Raw genomic sequence first — 13,258 nt, 5'->3', positions numbered from 1 at the left:
CTTTTTAATCCCGAGTTTGAGATATTTTTTGTTAAAAGACGGATAAAATGCGCTCCAGTGAGGAAGGACAGCGACAAGAGGACGCTTTTTCCAAGCAGCTCGGGGAAGGTTGGACATTTTTTTTGCTTCTGTTACAATAACAATGCTTTCCAAAATGTTGCAGGCTGGCAATCAAAATAGTCACAGATCTACAGAAACAAATTGTAAAACAATACAAAACAATATCAGCTTTTTACATGCTGAAGACAAAATCCGTGAAAATACAAAACATGAACACATCAATTACAAATATTAACTCTTCAGTGCTAAAATAGACAATTTGCAATTCCTTCTTGACTGATTTAAACACAAATGAAAAGCACCCAAAACATTCAGAGTCAAATAAGTGAAAAGATCAAAAAGCAAAAAATCAGCAGTCGATTGAAAGATTGAATGCACTCGTATCCTAAAAATGAGTCCGAATTTGGCTCATTTTTCTGCTTTTCATTACCTTCTTTTTTTTTCTTTCGTTTTGAAATCTATTATTATGCATCGCCTTCAGAGCCTTCGGGCATTGTTGAAGCACAATGGCAGAATCGATTTCAGTTTATAGCAGCCCTTTCACAAAGATCGTAGGTCGTGGATAGGAACATCCCAAAATAGCACAAAGCATGCGCTAGGAGCAAGATAGCGACTTCATTTTAATCATCAAAGAGGACAACCAAAAAAAAATTCCTGTGATGGCGCTGCTGGATTATTAAAATAATATAAATTAATTAAAATAATTAAAAAATGGCTATGGGAGTGCTTGAAAAGTGCTCCTAATTGGCCATGAAAACCATGTATGAACCCTGTTTCCATGACTTCCTGCAGATTTCATGTGCGTTTCCTTCCCAAGGTTTCTTCATTTTCCGCATCCTCACCTTTTTTGAGTCTTTCCTTGCCCTCTTGTAGCTTTCAGATCATGTTGATGTTGCGATGGTGTTTTGCGCATTCCTTTTGTGAGTTTCTTTCAGTGAAGGGGTCACAAATAAATGCGGTTTGAATTGTGTGTTGCAGACATCGGTGAAGACCATCTTCCTACTGCGTGGCAAGAACTAGAGTGTCCAGGAACTGTTTACAAGATACTCCAAATTGTGTTGAACAGAGCAGGTTGGTGGTTTTACTTTCCGCAACGTCCTTATTTTGGAGGGAAAGTCGTTGGGTGTCGCCCCCAAAAATACGCAGAGAGGAGATATGGCAAAAAGGGAAGGCTCCTTATGGCATTGCTCTAAACAACTCGTGATGGTTGTCCGCCCCCGGCTCAAGACTTCCGCCACATGTCTACACACAATAAGCTATTGTCAGCTCAAAGAATGTTTGCTTCAATTTCATTTCAGGTTCAACTTTCCATATCCTTTTCTTTCCCCTTGACCGAATTGTCGAGAAATTGACGTTGACGCGTAGGGATGCGCAAACCGAAGCGGACATTCTGTCACGTGGTCACCGTGGCGACGCAACGTTAACTTTCAAAACCAGGCACCGCTTGGGTATTTTTACCTTGTGTATTTTCACACCCTGAGGGCGCTGTCTCCCAAGTTGGTTTTAGATGACGGCAATCAAACGAGAGGCGCCCGAAAGTCATCGAGGATGATTTTGGGGGGAAGATCACCAAATCCTCTGATATTACCCCCAAAAGTTTCGAGTAATGATGCTCGGACCTGTGACCTCCCGTTCCGGGGAGCGGGCGCCCAACCCTCAGGCCACCGAGCCGGTCTACCTCCGTTGCTTCCAAAAGCGACAATTTGAAGAAAATCGGAGACTTTTATGGGCGCGAAAATCCGGTATTTAGGGTTTATACCGAGTGACGGCGGTAAGTAGGGCTGCACGATGAAGCGAAATCCGATCCGTACGGCGACGTGACCCGCCAAACGCAACGGTGCAGGTTTTCGGCCTGTCGGGTTCAAACCTTTTGTGGAACGATGCACGAGTGAGCTCATGGGTCTTAAGGTCTTTGACTCTTCAGGAATCAAGTGTCTTGAGTTCATCATGATTTCTTGATTAATTCTTAACCTGAATGCTTGATCATTAAATTGTATTTCTTCATTAAGGGGTGCAGTACATCTATTGTCGTAGTAGCATACTATACAGAGAGGATTGTTTTTTTGTTTTTTTTTCCGACGCTTTGAAGCGTTAACACTCCGTACTTGTATCATGTCACACTGCGCGTACTTGACGTATAGGTTGGCGCCGATACACTACCATACGGAATAATACGACGGATTAAGGAAGCAAATGTCCGATCCCATTCCTCCCACTTGGCCCCGAGAACCCTCCAGTGAGTAAATGACAACCTAGTTATTAGTATCTTAATGCCATTTTACCAGGTATAGTAGGGGTCTATAAAGTCTGACACGATGAAAAGTAAAACAAGAACAGTCCACCTGACCCTTAAGCTGACATATCCTTACCAAACCTTCCCTGTAGGACCCAAACACATGAACGGAGTAGTAGAAGGGAAGTGGAGAATGTGGAAATGGAATGAAAGTGATTTAAAGAAGCAGTGTTGATAAGTGCGAAAGGAGTGTGCGGAATGAAAAAAGTTGTTCGAGGTGTTAGGAAAGGAAGTGAATGGTGGAATGATGAGGTATCAGGGCCTGTGACATAGAAGAGACGTACTTTTGAGGAGAGGCTGCAAGATAAGAGTGCCGTGAAGTGAAGAAAAGGTTGGTAAAAGCGGCAGTGGAAGAAGCGAAAAGGAAAGCAAATGATGAATGGTGTCGAAAGATAGGAGTGAACTTTGAGCAAAGGAGAAAAGTGTTCTGGAAAGAAGTGAAAAGAGTAAGAAACGATGAGTGGAAAGGAAGAGAAAGTGAAAGATAAGGATGGTAGATTGCTGGTTGGCAGTCAGGACGGGATGAGTATTTTGAGGAGTGGAGGACGGGAGAGAAGTGAGAGTCCAGGCGATAGACGGTATGGAGAGAATGCCCGTGTTGGGTGATTGAAATGTGAAGCCTGTAAACATGGGAGGTGCAAGAGGCAGTGAAAGAAATGAAAGGGGGGAAGGCGCCTGGGTTGGATGGCTGTACTGCTGAATGCTTGAAGAAAGGTGGCACGGACATGATTGACTGGTCAGTGGGCTTGTTGAATTATGCTTTTTAAGTGCTGTGGTTCCTGTCGATTGGTGGAGTGCATGTGTGGTGCCATTTTATAAGGGCAAAGGTGATAAGTATGAATGTTGCAATTCGAGAGGTATCGGTTTGTTGCCTGTGCCGGGTAAGCTGTATGGAAGAGTCTTGATTAAGAGAGCGAGAGAAAGAACGAATGAGGTGGTGATGGAGGAGCAGAGTGGTTTCAGGAAAGGAAGAGGATGTGTGGATCAGGTGTTTGCAGTACGACGGGCGTGTGAGAGATATTTTGCAAAAGGTAAGAATGTTTATTTGGCTTTCATGGACTTGGAAAAGGCGTAGGACAGAGTTAGTCAAGTCAAGTCATTTTTATTTGTATAGCCCTAAATCACGAAGAGTCTCAAAGGGCTTCACAGATTGTTACACTATTTTACACAGACTATTTTCAACCGACAAGAGGAGTAGGTTTTTCGTATGCAATGGAGTAGAAGTGAGTTTTAAGTTTAGATTTAAACATTTCCACTGAGGTTGCAGATCGTATCTCAGGGGGAAGAGCATTCCACAGCACCGGTGCCCGGATGGAGAACGCTCTCCAACCAGCAGAAGACTTCTTTGCTCTCGGGATCATCAGAAGACCGGCACTCTCAGATCGTAGGCTTCGGACCGGGACATAGTGGCAGATCAGATCTGAAAGATAAGAGGGAGCAAGTCCATGTATGATTTTGTACAATACTAAGAGAACCTTGAAGTCACATCTTTGGCTAACTGGGAGCCAATGCAGGTTAGCCAAAATCGGTGTTATGTGATCGTACTTTTTTGTCCTAGTTAAAAGCCTCGCTGCGGCATTTTGTACTAGCTGAAGAGACTTGATTCTGGACTTCGGGAGACCGGAGAGTAGTGCATTACAGTAATCGAGACGGGAGGTAACAAATTCATGAATTATTGTTTCCGCATCAGACTGAGACAATATTGAACGGATTTTAGCAATGTTACGAAGATGGAAGAAGGCAGTTCTAGTAATTTGCTTTACATGCATCTCAAAGGATAGATCAGGGTCAAATATGACACCTAAATTTTTAACTGAAAAACTCTGTGCGATGTGACATTTGTCAATGTTCACAGCAGTTTTTGAGAATAAGTCACGGCATTTAGAAGGACCAATGACTAACATTTCGGTCTTTTCAGAGTTAAGACGCAAGAAATTGAGTGACATCCACTCTTTTGTCTCAGTGAGACAGGCCTCCAAATTTCCACAGTTTAGTGTGGAAGATTCCTCCAACGGAAGATATAGTTGAGTGTCGTCTGCGTAGCAGTGGAAGCTGATATTGTACTTGCGAATAATATCACCTAATGGAAGCATGTAAATGTTGAAAAGTAGGGGGCCGAGCACTGAACCCTGCGGAACACCGCAGGTAACATTAAAGGGCTCAGATGTCGTTTCACCATATTTAACACAGTGCGTCTTATCTGAGAGGTAGGATCGGAACCACGAGAGGACGGTTCCTGAGAGACCAATCGATTTTTCCATCCGTTCTAGTAGGATATTGTGGCGCACTGTGTCAAAAGCAGCACTAAGATCCAGCAGCAGCAAAAGTGATGAAGCGCCAGAATCCATTGACATTAGGAGATCATTTGTTACCTTGATCAGAGCTGTCTCAGTAGAGTGGTTAGCCCCGAATCCTGATTGCATGGATTCAAAAAGGATATTCTCAGATATGAAAGCATTCAGCTGCTGTGCCACTACTCTTTCGAGTACTTTAGAGAGGAAAGGTAGGTTTGACACAGGTCTGTAATTACTTAAGATTTCTGGATCAAGGTTGGGTCGTTTCAGTGTGGGTTTAATAACGGCGGACTTAAAAGCTGCTGGAACTACACCTGAGGAGAGTGATGTATTTATAATATTTAGAACTGAAGGCCCAAGGACGCTAAAAAGACTTTTAATAAGTGAACCTGGGAGCGGGTCGAACTGGCAAGTTGTCGGTTTGGCCGCAGTCACCACTTGTTTGAGATCATCAAGTGACAGTTCACTAAAACCGGCCATTTTCCCAGGGCAGCCACCCTGTCGTGCATCTGTAAATTTCAGTCCTTTAATACGAGTGGTACTAATAGCATCTTTAGCAATTTCTTCCTGTATGCATTGAATCTTCTTAGTGAAGAAGACCATTAAGTCCTGAGCAGAGTGTTTCGAACTATCTGCGATAGTCTGTTGCCTTGTAAGCGATGCTACAGTGTCAAAAAGGGCTTTGGGGTTGTTCTTGACGGAGAGGCGTTGTGGGAAATGATGGTAATGTATGGAGTAGGTGGAAAGTTGTTGGAAGCATTGAAGAGTTTTATATGAACAGCAGAGCATGTGTAAGAGTAGGGAGTGAGACAGGTGTGTGGTTCCCTGTGTTGACTGGTGTGAGACAGGGGTATGTGATGTCACCATGGCTGTTTAATGTGTACATGGATGGCGTGGTGAGAGTATTTGGCAGAGGTGTAGAGATGATGGATAACAGTCTAACAGTGTGGCGGCAGGCAAGTCAGATGCTTTTGCAGATGACACAGCGCTCGTGGCTGATTCTGAGGAATCATTGAGAAGGTTTGGAAGAGTATGTGACAAGCGTAAGTGATGTGTCAAAGTCGGGAAGAGTAAGGCTGATCAAGTGTTCACGTGATGGAGTGGGCATGGCGTTAGAAATAAGGTCGTATGGACAGGAGCTGGAAGAAGTGGAAAGCTTTAGGTACTTGGGTTGTGATGCGGCTGCAGTTGGTGGAATGGAGTGCGAGGTATCGCACGGAGTGAATCGGGGAAGCCAAGGTTTCGGGTGCTCTGAGGAGACGTGGCCGCTTTGTCGTGTCCCGTTTCATCTGGAGAGACGAAAGCATGACCAACTTGGGTGCCGGGTCAGTCATGGTTCAAAATTGTTTGTGTGAGTTTTTTTTGCCATTTTCCCCCCTTTTTAAATTTCTGTTATTGTATGTGTTTGTCTTGCTGTCGGTCTCTTGAGGGATATGACCTTGGTAGATGGATAAATGTCCCGTGTTGCTCACCTCCCGGCCGATCGCTTTGACAGCTGTCCTTCGACATAAGGGTGGGTCAATGCACTGTCACAATAAGATTGCGGATCTGCAGGTTAGCTTCTTCACTCTCACAGTTGTTTTGTGGTGAACATTTTCTCTGTGAACTGCTCATCATTTTCTGCCCTGAATGTGATCAGGGCTTTGGTTTGCTCCACAGTCTCTGAAACATTAGCCCGCATGACCGCATTCGACACAAGTTGCTCACTCACAGGCCGACGCGACTCGACGCGAGACAGGAAATGATCTGATGTCTCCCGCATAACGATTTCATAGTGAATCGACAAGCGCAAACCTGACGTGGCTGTCGGAGCCTTCTATTGGCCAGCGTCACATATGCTTTAGAATTTAGAATCGATAGAATAGAATTTAACAGGTACAGAATGCCGACCTCCCCTCCGCGTCAAGAATCGATTCGGTCTCACGTGTTAGCATCATATTGTAAAGAAAACGGGACGCGCGGAATCGTGCGCAGTAAACACGCGCAATGACATATATCCGTAACGTTATCGTGACTATGCCGCTTCAGCGACCGGCGTTTTGTCCGTGTGGATGTGAAAGCACGACTCCTTTAAGATAAAAACCGGGCTAAACAAATTAAGGTACTCGGCGGTTTGGAGTGCCAAGAGTCGTTTGTGGCTTTTTTGGTCGATTTGTGCTAGCCAAGTAGCCATTTGGCAATGTTCATGTTTTGAGGCAACGATAAGGTTTTCAGTTGCGTTGTATTTTGTTTCAAAAACATGCATAGTTGTGAAAAAGGACTTACATTTGTGCGGTTCCTTTCCCGCCATGTTTGTTGATATTGAGAATTCGTCTTCTGGGAAGTTGCTTTGTTCCAAGTCGGCTCCTGACCTCCTTCCATCCGAAGTGGTTCTTTTGGGGGTCGAAGGGGACTTCTCCCTCGGACTTGAGAGTATTGGGACACGTTACACTTGCACATGCACGCGCAAAACCAAGTGACGATGAAAAATAGCGAGGGAAAGTGGGAAGAATGGGACGCAGCGAACAATCTGAACAAAGCCACTCTTGGCATCTAGTGAAGATTACATTCCCAGAGGCCTAATACTCACTGATCAGCAGCGCCTAAGCCTTTAGAATTTTTTTTTACGTTTTGGCACTCGGGGACAATGCTTCTGAAAACTGAACAAGTTGAGGGCAATACAGATAAATGTGACTTGTGTCTTGCAGACGTCGGCCGAGAATATCTTGCTACCGCGCGGCAGGAACCAGAGTTGCCTGCCGTTAAAATTGAGGAGGATCTGAAGCCTTATCACGTGAAGCAAGAGACGGAAGATGGGGAGCCTGTTCACGTTAAAGAAGAGGAAGATGTTCCAGTCTTGCAAGTGACCGGGGTCCGTTCAACCGCCGAAGATCAAGGTCAGCCTGAAGATCAAGGTCAACCTGAAGATAACGGTCGGCAGGAGTCTCTAAGCATCAGCTCCCGTCAACACGTAAAAACGGAAGATGACGACACGTCTCGCTCCACAAACGCTGAAGGTGGTAACACATATTCCCAGTGCCGGAAAACGTTTCGAAGCAAGTCTTATATGAAGTTGCATATGAAATTCCATGCTGGTGAGAAGCCTTTTTCCTGCTCAATTTGTGGAAAACAATTCTCCTACAAAGGAAACTTGAAGTCACACACAAAAACCCACACTGGTGAGAAGCCTTTTTCTTGCTCAACTTGCGGTCAAAGATTCACTTCAAGTCAGAACTTAAAAAGACACACATTAACCCACACTGGCGAGAAGCCTTTTTCCTGCTCAGTCTGCGGTCAAAGATTCACTTTAAACGAACACTTAAAAATACACACCAGAACCCACACTGGCGAGAAGCCTTTTTCCTGCTCAGTCTGCAGTCAAAGATTCACTTTAAACGAACACTTAAAAATACACACCAGAACCCACACTGGCGAGAAGCCTTTTTCCTGCTCAGTCTGCAGTCAAAGATTCACTTTAAACGAACACTTAAAAATACACACCAGAACCCACACTGGCGAAAAGCCTTTTTCCTGCTCAGTTTGTGGTCAAAGATTCGCCGAAAGTGGGAGCTTAAAAAAACACATTAGAACCCACACTGGCGAGAAGCCTTTTTCTTGTTCAGTTTGTGGTCAAAGATTCACTAACAGTGGGCACTTAAAAATACACACCAGAACCCACACTGGCGAGAAACCTTTTTCTTGTTCAGTTTGTGGTCAAAGATTCACTAACAGTGGGGATTTAAAAATACACACCAGAACCCACACTGGCGAGAAGCCTTTTTCTTGTTCAGTTTGTGGTCAAAGATTCACTAACAGTGGGCACTTAAAAATACACACCAGAACCCACACTGGCGAGAAGCCTTTTTCTTGTTCAGTTTGTGGTCAAAGATTCACTAAAAATGAGAACTTAAAAATACACACTAGAACCCACACTGGCGAGAAGCCTTTTTCTTGTTCAGTTTGTGGTAGACGATTTGCCCAGAGTGGGGACTTAAAAGTACACACTAGAACCCACACTGGCGAGAAGCCTTTTTCCTGCTCAATTTGTGGTCAAAGATTCGCTTCAAGTGGGCACTTAAAAATACACACCAGAAACCACACTGGGGAAAAGCCTTTTGCCTGCTCAGTTTGTGGTATAAAATTCACTACAAGTGGTCAGTTAAAAAGACACACATTAACCCACACTGGCGAGAAGCCTTTTTCTTGTTCAGTTTGTGGTCAAAGATTCATTAACAGTGGGAACTTAAAAATACACACTAGAACCCACACTGGCGAGAAGCCTTTTTCTTGCTCAATCTGCGGTCAACGATTCACTTCAAGTGGGAACTTAAAAATACACACTAGAACCCACACTGGCGAGAAGCCTTTTTCTTGTTCAGTTTGCGGTCGAAAATTCACCCGTAATGGACACTTGAAATCACACCAACTAATACACGGTGGTGAGAAGCCTTTTTCTTGATCAGTTTGTGGTCAAAGATTCATTAACAGTGGGAACTTAAAAATACACACTAGAACCCACACTGGCGAGAAGCCTGTTTCCTGCTCAATTTGCGGTCAAAGATTCACCCGGAATGGGAACTTAAAAATACACACATTAACCCACACTGGCGAAAAGCCTTTTTCCTGCTCAGTTTGTGATAAAAGATTCACTAACAGTGGGCACTTAAAAATACACACCAGAACCCACACTGGCGAGAAGCCTTTTTCTTGTTCAGTTTGCGGTCAACAATTCACCCGAAATGGACACTTGAAATCACACCAACTAATACACGGTGGTGAGAATCCTTTTTCTTGCTCAATCTGCTGTATAATATTCACTAACAGCGGGCACTTAAAAATACACACCAGAACCCACACTGGCGAGAAGCCTTTTTCTTGTTCAGTGTGCGGCCGGACATTCACACGGAATGAGAGCTTAAAATTACACCAATTAACCCACACAGGCGAGAAGCCTTTCGCCTGCTCAGTTTGCGGTCAGACTTTTACTGTGAGTGGAAACTTAAAGCGACATATTAGAACCCACACTGGAGAGAAGCCTTTCGCATGCTCAATTTGTGGTAAAAGATACACAGAAAATGGGAGTTTAACAAATCATATTAGAACCCACACTGGTGTTAAGCCTTTTTCCTGCTCCGTTTGCAGTCAAAGATTCACTAAAAGTGGAAGCTTAAAGAAACACATTAGATCCCACACAGGCGAAAAGCCTTTCTCTTGCTCAGTTTGTGGTAGAGGATTTATCATGCGTTGGCTCCTCATACAACACATACGAATCCACACTGGCGAAAAGCCTTTTTCCTGCTCAATTTGCAATAAAAGATTCTCCCAGAAAGGAAGCTTGAAGTTACACCAAAAAAACCACACTGGCGAGAAGCCTTTTTCATGCTCGGTTTGTGGAAAAAGATTCAACCAGCGTGGGGACTTAAAAACACACACTAGAACGCACACTGGCGAGAAGCCTTTTTCTTGCTCAGTTTGCAGTCAAAGATTCACCAACAGTAGGAGCTTAAAAAACCACATTAGAACCCACACTGGCGAGGAGCCTTTTTCCTGCTCAATTTGTGGTAAAAAATTCACCCTGAATGGGCACTTAAAAATACACACAAGAACCCACACTGGCGAGAAGCCTTTTTCCTGCTCAATTTGCGGTCAAAGATTCACTACAAGTCAGAAATTAAAAAGACACACATTAACCCACACTGAAGAGAAGCCTTTGACCTGTTGACATTGTGGTGAAAAACAAAATATCTATATTGTCAAGTCATTCTTTATTTGTGACGCCCTTAATCACAAGAGTCTCAAAGGGCTTCCCAGGTTATTACACGGACATTTTTTCAGACTATTATTGGACATTAGAAATGACACACAAGAACCCACACTGGCGAGAAGATTTTTGCCTGCTCAGTTTGTGGTCAAAAATCACTAAGAGTAGTAAAACATTCAATTGGTTAAGTATCCTACAGGTCGTCTATAGGAACATAACGGCCACAAAACCATTTGCCCTCACCTTTTTTCAACCACTGACTGGTACCACGTCAAAAAAGCCACATTCATTCATTCACAGGAAATGATTAGACTCTCCAGTTGTATCATAAAGATTTGTGACCCCAAAGTCTTCATACGGATTCAAAAGATTCATGATTTGCATATGCGTCATGTTTCTTGATAGATGATCTATTTCCTCGTGTGCCCGCATACAATTTTGCCTGTTATTAACAAGTATCATTATTATAACAATAAAATGGCCGACCTAGGTCCCCAGGGTTGGGGCCTGTTCTCACCAGAGCCCCAAAGCTTGGAGAGCTTGTGGTTCTCTCCGTCCCTGTCGTTCGGATGAGAACAATCCCTGTGATGTCCACCGCCAAAAGAGATAGGAAGCTTTATTTCTTCATCTTCCTGCTTGGCCGTGTGCTGCTTCTCACACACTCCTCCCCTGAGTGTCTTTTTTGTTCTCAAAAGTACACAAAAATGGTTATTGCAGCACCCTCTTTGGTGTTTTGGGCAAATATCCCATGTTGGCAGGCTATGAAAACAATCCCTGATCATTGAAATGAGTGTCTTATCTTCAAACCGGGTTCATTGATCGGTACTGTTAACCTGTTGCATCATTCTTCCACCTTCCTCCTCGCTCACACTGAATGCTTGTGTCAACAATGTGCTTTATTCTTTCGTTTGATTCCATTTTCTTTGTCCTGTGAATAAAACGTAGTTTCATGAAATCAAACTGTCTGCATTATTTTTGGGTCGATGTTATTTTTCTTCTGGTCCGATCAATCATTATCCACATCAACGAACTCCAAAATCGATCATTTAAAGTTGTATTTAAAGTTGCATCCTTCATGATAAATGCTAGACGCGGGCTATTTCAAACGAATTTGTGTCGGAAACCGAGAGCACCGCCTACTGACCTAATTGGTAACCACCAACTTAGATTCCGAACCAAATAAATATAATTGAAAGCCATAGGGTAATGTTTTGTTATTATGGCCATGAAAGAGTCTGAAATCACGTTACTTTTGCCAGAATCGAAACTTAACTCTGTGTTAAGTCAAGAAAAAACAGAAAAGGGACTTGGATTATCATGGACCAAAGTAAAGTTCTCACTGGAAAGCCATATGAACATAAGGAACATGAGGCTTTTATTCCAGTTGCTGCCATGAGCGACTCAACATACGCGCACCATGTGGTCAGCACCTCCGCTGGTTTTCAACATCGTTGGCAGCGCGCTGGAGACTGCCGACAAAAACGGGACATCGCTCAACACGCCGCACCTCGTGGAGTGGTTGCATCGAAACACGTTGCATCAACGTTTCATGCTACATTACTTTACTTTAAATGAGTGTTTTTTTTATATATACTTCATGGAGCACAACTTATATACATTTACTGGACTGTCTCAGAAAATTAGAATATTGTGATAAAGTTCTTTATTTTGTGTAATGCAATTAAAAAAACAAATGTCATACATTCTGGATTCATTACACATCAACTGAACTATTTCAAGCCTTTTATGATTTTAATATTGCTGAATTTGGCTTACAGCTTGAGAAAACTCAAAAATCCTATCTCAAAATATTAGAATACTTCCTCAGACCAAGTAAAAAAATAATTTTATAACAGCAAAACTAAATCAAACATTTGAAAATGTCCATTGATGCACTCAGTACTTGGTTGGGAATCCTTTTGCACGGATGACTGCATCAATCCGGCGTGGAATAGAGGCAATCAGCCTGTGGCATTGCTGAGGTGCTATTGATGCCCAGGATGCTTCGATAGCGGCCTTCAGCTCATTTGCATTTGTAGGTCTGGTGTCTTTCATCTTCTTCTTAACTATACCCCACAAATTCTCGATGGGGTTCAGGTCAGGGAAATGAGCAGGCCAATCAAGGACAGTGATGCCATGGTCAGTGCACAAGTTACTGGTGGTTTTGGCACTGTGGGCAGGTGCCAGATCATGCTGGAAAATGAAATCCTCATCTCCATAGAGCTTTTCTGCAGATGGAAGCATGTAGTGCTCTAAAATCTCTTGGTACACAGTTGCATTTACTCTGGACTTGATGAAACACAGTGGACCAACACCAGCAGCTGACATGGCTCCCCAAACCATTGCTGACTGTGGGAACTTCACACTGGATTTCAAGCAACTTGGATTTTGCTCCTCTCCAGCCTTTCTCCAGACTCTGGCGCCTTGACTTCCAAAGGAAATGGAAAACTTGCTTTCGTCTGAAAAGAGGACTTTGGACCACTCTGCAACTGTCCAGTGCTTCTTCTCCGTACCCCAAGTCAGACCCTTCTTCCGTTGTCTTGAGTTCAGAAGTGGCTTGAATACGGGAATACGGCTATAGTAGCTCATTTCCCGGACACGTCTGTGAACTGTGGCTTTTGATACCTGGACTCCAGCTTCCAAATTCTGGAAGCGCCTCTTCTTCACAATTTTGTTAAGGCTGCGGTCATCTCTCTTGGTCGTGCAGCGTTTCCGGCCACATTTTTTCCTTCCGACAGACTTTTTGTGGATATGCTTTGAAACTGCACTCAGTGAACAGCCTGCTCTTTGAGAAATTTCTTTTTGTGTCTTACCCTACTGATGGAGGGTATCAATGATGGTCCTCTGGACAGCAGTCTTCCCCATACTTGT

General features: G+C 43.6%; 2 protein-coding genes across 2 annotated transcripts in view; both read left to right on the top strand.

The window, feature by feature from the left end:
* Positions 1–11,288, top strand: part of LOC148368220 (uncharacterized) — a 306,344-nt gene extending 295,056 nt beyond the window's left edge. The window contains exon 3 of the mRNA XM_088330192.1: positions 7,335–11,288. Within this exon, the coding sequence (XP_088186318.1) occupies positions 7,335–9,085 (1,751 nt within the window). The 3' untranslated portion in view covers positions 9,086–11,288. The remainder of the gene's footprint in view (positions 1–7,334) is intronic.
* The window catches only part of LOC148368215 (uncharacterized), a 359,448-nt gene that overhangs the window by 280,264 nt on the left and 65,926 nt on the right, over positions 1–13,258 (top strand). The window lies entirely within an intron of this gene.

This window comes from Urocampus carinirostris, chromosome 3, assembly GCF_059441175.1.
Source record: "Urocampus carinirostris isolate Australia breed hairy pipefish chromosome 3, RoL_Ucar_1.0, whole genome shotgun sequence".
Taxonomy (NCBI): domain Eukaryota; kingdom Metazoa; phylum Chordata; class Actinopteri; order Syngnathiformes; family Syngnathidae; genus Urocampus; species Urocampus carinirostris.
The sequence above is the reverse complement of the archived record's forward strand: the minus strand, read 5'-3'. Positions and strand labels throughout refer to the sequence as shown.